This window comes from Centruroides sculpturatus, unplaced genomic scaffold (assembly GCF_000671375.1).
Source record: "Centruroides sculpturatus isolate CEXI.00-Female unplaced genomic scaffold, Cexi_2.0 scaffold608, whole genome shotgun sequence".
Lineage (NCBI taxonomy): Eukaryota > Metazoa > Arthropoda > Arachnida > Scorpiones > Buthidae > Centruroides > Centruroides sculpturatus.
In genome coordinates this window covers 427,277-440,582 of record NW_019384781.1, presented here as the reverse complement: position 1 = coordinate 440,582, position 13,306 = coordinate 427,277, and the positions used below count along the sequence as shown (strand labels likewise).

General features: G+C 27.5%; 1 protein-coding gene across 1 annotated transcript; it reads left to right on the top strand.

Moving 5' to 3' along the window:
• The first annotated feature begins 4,150 nt into the window (after nt 1–4,150).
• On the top strand, nt 4,151–12,456 carry LOC111629185 (sodium/bile acid cotransporter-like). Its single transcript, XM_023373066.1, has 4 exons — nt 4,151–4,720; nt 11,541–11,712; nt 11,803–12,283; nt 12,453–12,456. The coding sequence occupies exons 1-4, from the start codon at nt 4,151–4,153 to the stop codon at nt 12,454–12,456; spliced, it is 1,227 nt and encodes a 408-aa protein (XP_023228834.1).
• The last annotated feature ends 850 nt before the right edge of the window (nt 12,457–13,306 follow it).

The following is a 13,306-nucleotide window of genomic DNA, read 5'->3' as shown; positions in this document are numbered from 1 at the left end:
ATTTATGGTAATTAAATTCAATTTAGATTAATTTATAAAAATAATTATTTTTATAAATAAATTTATGATTTTGCTGTATTAATTTTAAGTATAATATTGTGTTACAATCGTTTCCGTTTTAAAAAGTTTTTATTTAATTATTAATTAATATTCTTTTAATTTTTATTTTATAAAATTTCTTTAAAAAATATAAAATTATAAAGGTTAATATTTATTAACTTTGTATAAATGTATTTCTATGTATTTAAAGTAAATTTAAAATTTTATTCTAATTATTCGAACATTAAAAATAAATACTTATAATTTTAATATATATACTCTCATATGAAGCTGTAAATATATCCTATAATTTTTTGTTTTTAAAATAAAGTAATACATGAAGGCAATCAATAAGGATATTAAAATATGTAACCATTTCAAGATATAACATTTTATCATAAATTAAATTATTGTCAAGAAGTTAAAGTAACAAAATGGATTTACTGGCTTATTAAAATGTAGTTTTTTAAAGCCAAAGTTATTCTACTTGTTGTTTACTGTTTAATTTGGATAGATAACAAACAACAAAAGAAAAATTCCGATTTTATTTCATAGTTATTCTAAAAAATGTTCGCGAGAATCTTACTTTATTTAAGGATTTCTTTGTTACATCAATGAAAAAATCTAGAGGGAAAACTAATCGTTTTTCAAAGGATTGTCGTCCTATAGTTTCTGTGTGCTCTTGATATAACAAGTTCTTAAATAAAGTTCTCGTGAACATTTTTTAGAATACTTAAAATAAGGACAAGAAGCAATTAACATAATACTACATAGATTTTCGCTAAAAATTTATATATTTACGGATTTATTGTTTTCTAATGTCAATAATATGCATATTAATTACGAATAATGAATTAATGTGGTGAACCAAATTCAAAAATTTGCATTTATGTTATTAATATTAATTAATTGATTTTAAAATTATTGAGTTAAATATACAAGTATAAACACAAATTATCCTATGCATTTTACGTAAAAGATGATGCTTGAAAATGGACATCTCATATAGAGTATAAGCATTTTAAATTTGTCTTATTAGCGTTCGTTTTGTTTATTCTGAGAAATTTAACTTTCATCGTTNTTATAATAATTAACACTAAAAGTAATCATGGCTTTATATTTTTAGTAAATCTATTGCTTTATTTTCATTAACATTGCTTTCATCTGTTATACATTTCATTCGAGATTTATAGAAAATATCAACTATTTTTAATTAATTCTACATTAAATAATAAAAATACATTCATTTTAAAAATTGCTTTTTGCTAGATAAATATTTCGACTTCATTAAAATAAATACGTAGCATTATTAATTATTATAAATAAGTTTAAAAATTGTTTAAATTAATTAAAAATTAAAATACCCACATTAAAATTAAGTAATACGCTATATATTAAATAATATTAAATTAAAATAAATAATGGAGTTTGTAAGTTTTTTTATAAAAACACTTTCAATGTGTCAGGATCTATTTTAATCTGTATGGGAACTTTCAGGTACAGTACAGTACAGTACCTCAATGTGCCTGAATATATCTCAAACTGTCAGGTCAAATAGATTTAATTGTCTATGTTATTATGATTATAAAATGCATTATTGATTATTTATTAATTAACAGAAATCATAATAACCAATTATATATATTTTTTTCAATTTACTTTTATCTTTTTCTTTTGTTAATATTTGATGTTAATAAATAAATAAATAATCATTATTTTTTAGTGCATAATGACGTTTTGAAGCAATATGGTTCGAAATTTAAAAATTTTTTATGCCAAATTTGATTATTTTGGAAAATAAACCATGAAAAAGCTGCAGGTAACTAAATTTATCAATGCCAGAAAGATGCTAGAATGCAAAACAATAATAACACTAACAATTCTTTTATGGATAATGTTTAATTTTTTAAAATTATTGAGTTAAATATACAAGTATAAACACAAATTATCCTATGCATTTTACGTAAAAAATGATGCTTGAAAATGGACATCTCATATAGAGTATAAGCATTTTAAATTTGTCTTATTAGCGTTCGTTTTGTTTATTCTGAGAAATTTAACTTTCATCGTTTTTTTTAAAAAGATTCAAAAGTGGTAGTTTTTGTTGACAAGAAAAATCGCTTCATCTATAGGCTATCTCTTTGGTGTGTGTAAATGGCATCCACACAAACGTATTTCTGTCATTGCAATAACAGCAAATAGACTTTCTTGTCTTCAAAAGATCCGCTGTGCACTGATTTTTATATCGATTTCTCAGGCTTTAATTAATAACTTACGAATCAAGTAAATGTATCAAAAGAAGACAACATACATAAGAAAATCAAATAAATGTAGTCGAAAGACGATATTAAGAATGTATTTCCTTTAAATTTATTTATTTTTGCTCTTGATAGTTTGAGGTAATCTCGAACTTATGGAGGTGTGCAGTATGTAACGTCAAAGTGTTCTGGATAGACATATTGAGTTACCTGAAAGTATCTCCCGGATACCTTCTTCGAGGGATACTTTGAAGTATGGCACCAGATTACCCACTAGACAAGTGTTTCACATGTCTGGAGCACCGAAATTGAAAAAAAAGCAATTTTCACCGTTTCAATTGTATCAATATACTAGCAGACCCCGCCATGCCTTGTTGTGGCTCAAAATGTATCTATTATAAATGTATAACACTTTTCCCGTGGGGGAAAATTTTTCGAAAAATTTTTTCTTAGTGTACATTCTCTTGACGTACCCTATTAAAACGCAATCAAAAACGCAAAAACCCGCATCTAAAATAGTATAATAGAAGCCAAGTTCTTCACAGTAAGCCTTCATCCTGTCTCTCTCCCCCGCGGAGGGAATATCGAAAAATTCCTTCTTAGTGTACATTCTGTTGACGTACTTTATTAAAACGCAATCAAAAACGCAAAAAACCGCATTTAAAATAGTATAAATAGAAGCAGAGTTCTTTACGGTAAGCCTTTCCCGTAAGGCTTACCGTAAAGAACTGTCCATCTCCCATGTTTAACGGAATAATATACAGCCTATGTCCACCCTGAAGTTCCATTCTAAATATTGGTGAAAGAATTTTGAAATCGGATGAGTAGTTTCGGAGATTTGCATACAAACTAACATACATACAAACATTACCTCTTTATAATATTAGTATAGATCATAATTTGTATATAATTCTATAGTTACAATTAGACAGTTATTAGTCTATAGCTAAAGTTATTAGATTAGGATGTCATAAAATTATGTAAAGGGCACCAATCTTCTATGCTTAGGCATAGGAAAGGTCTTAATCCGTTTCTGTATGTTATAAACAGTTATAATTATTTATGGTTATTATTTATTTTTATATGCACTTTTTAATGATCTGCTTGTATAATATATATTCGATAGGCAATTCTGTAATAATCTGAACAAAAAGCAATTGATAATGTATGAAAATATTTTAGTAAAATAGATAAGAATTTATAAGTAAACGTATAATACTTTTAACTGTTTTATAAATAGACAGTAATACTGTAAACTGTATAAATGTAAATAAACATGTATAAGCTGTTATCCCATTGAATGTAACTACAAAGGAAATGATTCACTATATCTATTTAAGGAATTTTAATTTGAATTTTAGATATGTTCCAACTAGATCAATACTTTTTAAAGTTTTTATCCTCAGAAAGATATTTATCAGCACGATAAGTATATAATAATTATATACTATCTTTCATTTTATTAGGATTTCCTTAAAATCAACGATTTGAAAAAATCGATGAAGTGGAAATGAAATTAAAGCGGAAAAATGGAGTTAATACGTATAAAAACTTCCTTTTGAATATATTTATCTAGAGCGAAACTTTAAAATACACCTAGGAACTTTTGTCGGAAATAATTGAATGATTTATTATGTTTTAAAAATGTCTGTAATTCAAAATAGGAAAAGCTTCATATCAAAAAAACTTTTTAAATAGGCCTACAAATCCCTTCAGCTAAAAAATAAAGTAAAATAAAAATATTTCTCATATTTATACACATTCATTCAAGCAAAGAATAGGAAAATTATAACATTTTTTAAATAAAAATGTTTATCAGTTCAAGGATTATAAGCAATATTCTTAAAACTGTAATGCATATTTCTATGCTGGGACATTTTATTATGCTGTTTATGATTGCATCGTTGCCATTTAATTTTTTAAAACCGCGTATCGTTTTTCAACCGGACAGCTTAAATAAACTCGAACGAGGAATTACAAAAAGAGTATATTGGTATCTTGCAGAAACATCAAAGTTTTTCAGATCTGGAATAAGTTTTCACGTTTCTTACTACTTCAATAGTAAAATTGTCGAAATATCTGGACATAGAATAACTTCTTGTCTTAAAGCTGGAAGTGGAAATTACAGTTTTGAGTTGAAAGCTAAGTCCAGTGGATTTACAGAAATCTTGTTAATTTTGAAACCAACTAATTGTTCAACATTTGAACTTTTGGATTTCGAATATATTTATACCTATCATGTCAGCGTTATTACAGTAGAATCTGTTTGGGCGAGGGTGTTTAAAATTGCTCTTGTCAGTATCATTACTCTTAATTATGTAAATATCGGATGCCAGCTGGATATTACAGAAATTATCAAAGTATTAAAACAACCTGCAGGACCTATAATTGGAGTCTTTAGTAAGTTTTTAATGATGCCACTGGTAAGTAATTAATTTATCCCTAATTATAGAATTTTTTTTAAATTATTAAATAAGAAATATTTCTTATTCTAATACTGTATGATTATAAAAATATATTTTTAATTCTTTATATAAGAGAGTATATTTATTAACTCGATGGTTTTTATTCCATAAAAAAATTAAGTTATTTAATTACTAATTTTTAAAAATTATTTTTTAATTATTTTAATTATTAATTTAGTAAATTTTATTTTCGAATGTTTAAAAAAACTGTTTTTATTAAATCTATTGCTAAAAATAAAATTCTTTTTCAGTATGTTATCTGATATGCAAAGCATTATTAAAAGTTTTTTAAAAAGTTTTTTAATTTAATCATTAAGAGAAAATATTGTTTTTAAATGAAAACCGATATTATTGAAACTAAATCATGTATCTATTTTTATTATTTGACTTTTTTATGTAACGTTTAATTCAAAATTTTTGAATTATTTTTTGTAAAATAACATATAAATCTATGCATTTATACAGTACATAAACAAGTAAATATAGTTTTTGTTCTCTATTCATGACGGTAACTTTTTAAATAACTCGTTATAAATCGGTTTGGCAAGATGTTAGAAATATTTTCGTTACAATAATTATTGACTGTCTAATGTACTGGAAATTTTCAATTCCCATAACCAATGTTACTTTTATATTTTATAATTAAAGTCGACCTCCCTATAACACGAGTTCCTATAGTTCGGATTCCTATATCATGGCGAAAAAATTGCGACAATATTCGTACAAACATGCTAAAAAACTCGTATAATTCGATAAAACGTCATCGCCGACTCGTGTCGCGACAGGATTGGTCGAATCTAGACCAATAGCGGATATTGTACAAACCGTTGAGTTTAAACGAGCAGCGGACCTATTAAAAACCATTTATTATTTAACGTCCCTAAAAATTATATTTATATTAATGATGTCTCCAAAGTTCAGTGAATTTTTCGCAAAAAAAATAATTTATCAGGAAGCACGCGAGCGCCATTCGATGACAAGCTCCACGACGAAAACAAGCTTAAGCAATGGCGTCGTCGAACTGTGCACACTCGTGCATAGTTTATATGGATTATTCCCAAAAAATTATATGTATTTTGGAAATGTTGAGTCGAATTAGTCCAGAATCGATTAATTTTATGGAAGAAACCTTTCAAATAGCCGTAGTCCGTAAACTGCACACGTGCCGGGCTGTGATTGGCTGGACTCGTAGAAAATGGATTCATAAAAACCGGAACGTATCTACTGTGTTATAGGTGGGTCGACTGTATTGTAAATTTGTAAATTTTGATGTGTATTTCTAAAATTAAGCTGTCTATAGTAGTCGAAAAATATAATACACTGAATGATTGTAGTTAAAGTATTCATATTCAACGCTCTCTAGAAGTATATTTAATCCAAGTACAACCAAATTTACTATGGTGATATTTCAAAGTATGCGAAAGACATTTGTGTAAAAATCTAGTATCGAAACTTGCCACTACAGTGCTTTCAATACTGCGAGTCTTACGATCTTTAATTAATCTGTGTGAATTTTGGTTGTAGGAAAGGTGCAAATTTGGCAGCCTCGAAAGATAGAATCATATTGGATGTAAATGATCCTCTATGAAACATCACAGAGGATCATTTACGGCCAGCCGTTGAATACACTGTTCATCGTCTTCAGATTTTGTTCAATGTGAGGACCCCACATTAAACAATATCCCGTACCACTATGATCTCAATATAGCATGAGTATCTTATGCGAATAAAATGTCGTTGCTTGCAGTATTAAAAGTGACATAATGAAGAGATTTTGTACTAATATTTTTATAGGAATGCCTTTGTATGTCTTGAAATGTCACTTACCAGATTTGGTTGTATTTTGACTATTAAATTTCTGTCTAGATCAGGGGTGTCCAACCCGCGGCCCGCGGGCCGCATGCGGCTCAAGGCAAGTTCGAATGTGGCCCAATAAACGTGTACACAGAACTGATAATTTTTTTAATTATTTATTTATTTATTTCAACGGTATAAACTCAAAAAAGAAGTTCCACAAAGCCGTAAACCTTTATACATACTTTATTTTTGAGTGGAAAAGAAATATTTTCAAATAGAAATGTGTGAATGAGGAAGGTATACTAAATAAAGCTAGAGTTGGCTCTCAAAGGAGACCCAAATGAGGGTAAAGGAGAGAAAGACCTAAAGATAAAAAGTAATGAGAAATGATAAATAGACCTTCTGTTATGCAAATATGGACCCTTAATTTTCCAACCTTTTTCACTTCTTTATCTTTTGTCCGTTCTCTTCTTTCTGCTCATTTGGGTCTATAATCTTTTGAGTCTCAACTCCAGCTTTATTTAGTATTTCTTCCAGCGTTGCAAGATTTGGCTATTTTGCGCCAAATTTGGCTACCTTTTATTAGTTTGATGTAAAAAATATCAGTTGGCACATTGGTTACTTTTTGGGCTATATATTATTTATAAATATATTAGTTGAATAAAAATGCACTTTAAAATGGTGTTTCGTCGTTTCTATTAATTACAGACCCAAATAAAACAAATATTTGTGTTTTTCAAATAAATTTTTGTTTGTCTCTTTTATAATAAATGAATTTATCTACAGTATTTTTAAATAAAATTTTTTAGAAATAATTTTTTAATAAAGTTTTAATACTTATTACTATAATCTAGACATGTTAATCCTTAAATATACTTATATATTTAAGGATTGGGCCAAAATATAGGCCTACTTGTGACCCAAAACTCCATGACTTCTTCCAATGTGGCCCAGGGAAACAAAAAGGTTGAACACCCCTGGTCTAGATAGTGTTAAAAAGGGATTCTTTCCTTACGATTATTTTATTATATTGCAATGTCAAAACATATTAGAAATACGCTTACAGCATGATTATAGAATGATTATGTGATATGTATGTACTTACATGTATTCATTATAAATTTATACATGCATATATATAGGTTATATTTGTATATATATACAGTGGGTGATCGGTTAACGAACAAATCGGATAACGAACACTTTCGCGAAAGATTTTTATGTTCGGACAACGAACACATGATCGGATAACGAACGCCGCACAGAACGAACACAAGAAGAAGCGACGTAAAATAATGAATACCGATTGGTCTTCTCTTGTCTTCGGGCAACAATTCGAAACTTTTCGGAGTGTGGGAGACGTCGACATCGACGCTCAAGCCTGTATGTACCGATCGGATAGTATTTCTCCGAACTTTGAAACTCTCCCTTGTAATTCCAACCGTTTATTTTTCTGACAAAACAATTCTTTTATGTATTCACGAGACTGTCGGGTGGACACTCGTTAAGTTTTGCGTCTGTTTTTCTTTTCGAAAGATGAGAGTATAATAGCAAAGGTAGAGAGTGGGCAGATGATGACTAATGTTGCTGGGCAGTATGGCGTGAATGAGTAATGTTCGTGGGCAGTGGGCAGCTACAGTAGGCCGCAGTTCAATCTTATTTAAGAAAAATACTATATAATCAAGAAGACTCAAGCAGCTAAAGGAGTAACAAAAAGCACATTTGAGAAATAAAGAACATCGAAGAGTTCATAATGGAACCTGAATCGGATCTGACGACAGAAGAACGCCAATAACGCTTGAATGAAAAACACCAAGAAACTCGGCGAGATATGTTTTCTTCCGAAAAAGAGGATTAATGTCGATATCTGTTATTAAAGATCCTTTGAAGAAGTGGGAAGATGTCAGAACAACGGTCTTGGAATGGCATCCAAACCAGGTTGAGGCTTGGAGATTTCTACAATTGCAATGCTATTAATTACTTCTGAAAAATCCAGGAGCAGAGAGAAAAGCAATCGACATTAGACAGATTCTTTAACCCTTTCAAACGGAAAAAACATGACTAATAAAAACGCAAGACTGTGCATGTATGTATTTTTATTATTACATATAAATAAACGTAGTAAGAAAGTATATATTTTTTATTTTTGGCGGTCTCCAGAACGAATTAATTAAATTCCCATTAAAACCTATGGTAAATCGATAATCGGTTAATGAACAATTCGGATAGCGAATAAAGTCTTGGAACGGATTATGTTCGTTAACCGATCGCCCACTGTTTATATTAACTATTTAATCAATATACTGTATATGATAAAAAATGAGAATTAATAGAAACATTGCAAATAGAAGAAGAAATATTGTATAGAATAAATTATGTGATCATCATATAAGAAATCAATTATATGACAATCACATCAAAATAATTCTGAAATACTGTAAACAAACTAAATATCAATAATAATGCTTTAATGTTTTAGTTTTACAACTTCATAAATCAATATTATCTATTCCTCTGTAATATTATTGGTTCTGAAATAAATAAACTTAGTATATTTTTTGGAATTTCCATTCCAAAGAAAATATTAATCATTTTCGACTATAAAACCAGGATGAGAAATATATAATTAAATTTCACAGAAATACTCAAAAACAAAACGGATATCTTTTAAATTTGTTTCTTTTCATACATTTCAGGAACTTGTTTGTAACAATACTTGTTAACAAGCTACACAGTAAACAAAGAGGACTTTTATAAACAAATTTAACATATTGACGCGAAGAGCCTCAAAGTAAAGTTTGATTCCGTGTGACTTTGTTATATTTTCCGAAGTGTGTGATAAGGACAAATTATGAAGACACCCGTTTTATTTTGAAGTGTTTCTATAACTTTTCATTACGGTGTTATGAATCTTAATTTGCATTATAAACATCTGGAAAAATTAAGATTCATATTTTAAATCATATAGTTAATGATTTAATTCAAGCATTTTTTAAAAATAATACTAATATTTTACAGAAAATTTTCTGATATAATTAATATAATAAATGCTGTTTTAATATTTTATTTTTCTAATATAAAATGTTCTTAATTTAACACAAATTTTTTGTATCATTTCAAATATTTTTAAGTTTATTTATTCGCTGTTTCTACGTGGATTAATTATTAAATCTTTACAAGATTTTTGTTTGTGAGTTATATAAAAGTTTTTATACTTTTTAACTTAAAATATGTTAACTTTTTATTCCTATGTAATAACCAAAATAAATGATTCCTTAATAGAATAATAATGACTTATAATGACTTGGGATGCATTGCTCGTTATTAAGAAAAACTTTAAATTAGTGTATATATATTTATATGTATGCAGTGTGTATATGTATATATACATATACACACTGCATATGTATATATACATATACACACTAATTAATTAATACTTATATACTTAATTCTTATGATAATTCATTTTAAAGTGTAAGCGAATAGCATTTATACCTTAAACTGAATGTTTGGTTACAAGAAATCGTTACTAAAACTCCTTTGTTGAATCAATATAATTTAATTATGACATTAAATTTCCAATTTTATACATTACTACCAATTTCCTTGATAAATTTCAATTTGAATTATAGTTTGTACATTATGTCAATGTTGTTTATAATAATGTATTAAATTCATTTCTCAACTTTAGAAATATCTCATACTATTAAATTATCTCAGCAGAAGGAGGAGATTTTAAACCAGAATGATCCTTTTATTCACGCATATAAATTTTCATGGTAGCTATAAATTAAATTGTAAACAAATTTTCATAGGTGTAGGCATTCTGCTAAGATTTGAATGTGATAGATATGTAGTTATTTATATTGATGGCGTTAATAAATGACAACCATCTTGAAACATATTAAATTCAATTTCATGAATCATAATATATCTTAAGAGTAAATTAAATTATCGGTTTTAGTGAGTTTAATAAAAATTAATTTATTATATTTACTTGTTGAATTATAAAATTAATTAATATTAGATGAAATGTAATAACTGTAGTGAAATGTTATTTTTCGAACGTCTGATTCTGTTTATGTCTGTCAAAATATTATGCATTAAATGATATAAAATTAATTATTAAAGTATTTAAAACATTTTTTAAGCAATCAAAAAGGCCCCCAGTGATCGAGTGAATAAAATTTGGACACTGGGTTTAAGCTTCACCATACAGGCTGGCCACGTGAAGTTTTCCGGATTTTCTTCACGTATCTAAGCGTTATGCAGTTAACCGGATTTTTAAGCATAGGAAATAGGAACAATTTAAAGTTTTTATTTAGTATGCAAATAAGCGTTTCGGGGTTGAACAATTAAATAAATGTTCTATATAATTTTTATTATTATGCTATGTTTGAAATTAGATTTTTAAAAACATGTTAACATTAAATTTTATTGTTTCTATAAATTTCTTATTTGCTTTTATTGCACTATTTAACAATGACATACAGACCTACTTAAACTTTTATATCAATTCTTCCTTTAAACGTTTCCTTAAAAATTTCGTTAAAAATAAAATTTATAAAATTTTCTTTACTTAGAAACGTATATAAATATTTTTCAATTAATAATGATAATATAGGTTTAATTGATTAATATGACCAAATAAAAAAATTAAGATTTAGACATTTTGTTCATCAAAAGCAAATAGAGTCGGCAAAAATAACAAGAATATATTTTTTATATAATCATATATATATAATATCAGGAATTTTTAAACTCTTTCTTCTCAATGGGCACTAAGAGAATCTTTTAATCATGCCCATCGAGAGTTCGGTCAGGCTCACAATGGGAACAAACGAGCGGTAAGTGACGGAGCTAGACATATATCTACAGTATTAACTTAATCTAATATCACCATATAAACTTAAAATAAATAAAAGTATTACTTTTATATAGAAATGAATCTTTTTTAATATATTTATTTTAATAATAGATGTCATTAGGAATTGGTTACTTATTATTAAATGATTGGCACCTTCGTCTTGGACTTTTTGCACTTGGTTGTTCTCCTGGAGGAAATATGAATGTCGTATGGTCTCATTTATTAAATGGAGATATAAATCTCAGTATTACTATGATGTTTATCAATCGAGTTGCAGCTCTAGGTAAGTAAAATCATAAAATTCTTATTTAATAACAAAAATAAATGCTGTTTTTTTACATTGTAACCGTTCACTATTTTTTCTACTTTTTAGGTTTGACATCATTATGGTTTTTCATTCTTGGAAGAGAATTATTTTACGAAGGTCAATTCGTCTTTTCTTACTTTAAATTACTTGTATCTCTGGTATCATTAATATGTCCGTTAGGAATTGGATTATTAATTCGTCAGTTTAAACCGAACTTAGCGCTAGTGATATTAAAATTAATCCGGCCTATTTTAATAATAATGATCATGATAGCTATCGTTATTCTTTTATCGATTCATCAATACTTATTTTTACAAATCACTTGGAAAGTCATAATATCATGCTTCTGTCTTTTTTCATTCGGATTTTTATTCAGTTTTAGTGTTGCTTGGCTTTTTCGCTTGGAGAAACCTCAGATATTAGTCATAGTAGTTGAGACTTCTTTTCAAAATGGTGGAATGGCTTTTTTGATGCTTAAATTATCTTTAATTCATTCAGATACAGAATTAACTGAAATTCCTGTTGTTGCTCAATTGACATTAAATATGTTTTTTATATCATGCATTTTAGTTTTTAAGGTAATCAAAAATTGTTTCATAAACAAAAAGACACATTCATTACACAATAAAAACAATTGTAACAATAACAAAATTTATATAAGTGATAATGATGCTATAAAATAAACATTTTTTAAAGATCTTGTTTTTTTTATTAAGGTAACCCTCTCAATTTTATATAATCAAATTATATAGGCTATATTAAATAATGTTTTCTAAAAATATAAATATTCATATACGAACGTTTTGATTTCAGCATTTCGGAAATATTAGCAATTATTAATATTAATAAGTAATATAGTAATCTAAATGCTAATCACTACACTTTTCCAATTAATAAATCTCAACTACTTTTTTCCAAATAGGAACAATAGATTTATTAAAATCCATTTTCAGACTAATAGAACTTTATTCAAGACAAATACAAATACAAATACTAAGACTACATTATTCTGGATCTAGAACCAGGGGCGCCATTACATTGAGGCACTTAGGGCACGTATTCCTCTTTTTGTCTCAGTTGCCCTTTTTCTAATCCCCAAGGGGAACCCAAATAATAGAAAATTCGTAACTTTAGCCTATTCTGCAAATATGAAGGAAACTAATGAACGATGTTTGTCCATTGACCCATGCAACTTCGTCGTATGTTCAACGAAACTCCATTCCTTGTTTTCAAGGCCATGTTAGCTCCGAATGCAACCAGAGCCACTTTGTAGGAGCTCTGATCCGACGTTGAATCATAGAGTTTGAAGCTTCTTGCATAATGTACGATACCCTTTTTTATAGTTTGTGCCCCCTCTCCTTTTCATAGTCTGCGGGCGCCGTTGTCTAGAACGTCCAATTAAAAATAAATTATAAATATTTAAGAAGACTTGATTAATAAGAAAAATTATTGTAACAAATTGCTTTTTTAAATTTATTTTTCAATAAATATTTTAAAATTATTATTTTATGTAAAAATAATAAATTTTGTATTTTGTAATAACGAAACTCATAATAATAAACTTTTTAAT

Bases quoted from the DNA above. Each gene is read 5' to 3' on its own strand.
- LOC111629185 (XM_023373066.1), top strand. From the start codon at position 4,151: ATGCATATTTCTATGCTGGGACATTTTATTATGCTGTTTATGATTGCA. The intron at 4,721-11,540 runs GTAAGTAATTAA...TTTTAATAATAG, and splicing joins AGTTTTTAATGATGCCACTG to ATGTCATTAGGAATTGGTTA. The intron at 11,713-11,802 runs GTAAGTAAAATC...TCTACTTTTTAG, and splicing joins CAATCGAGTTGCAGCTCTAG to GTTTGACATCATTATGGTTT.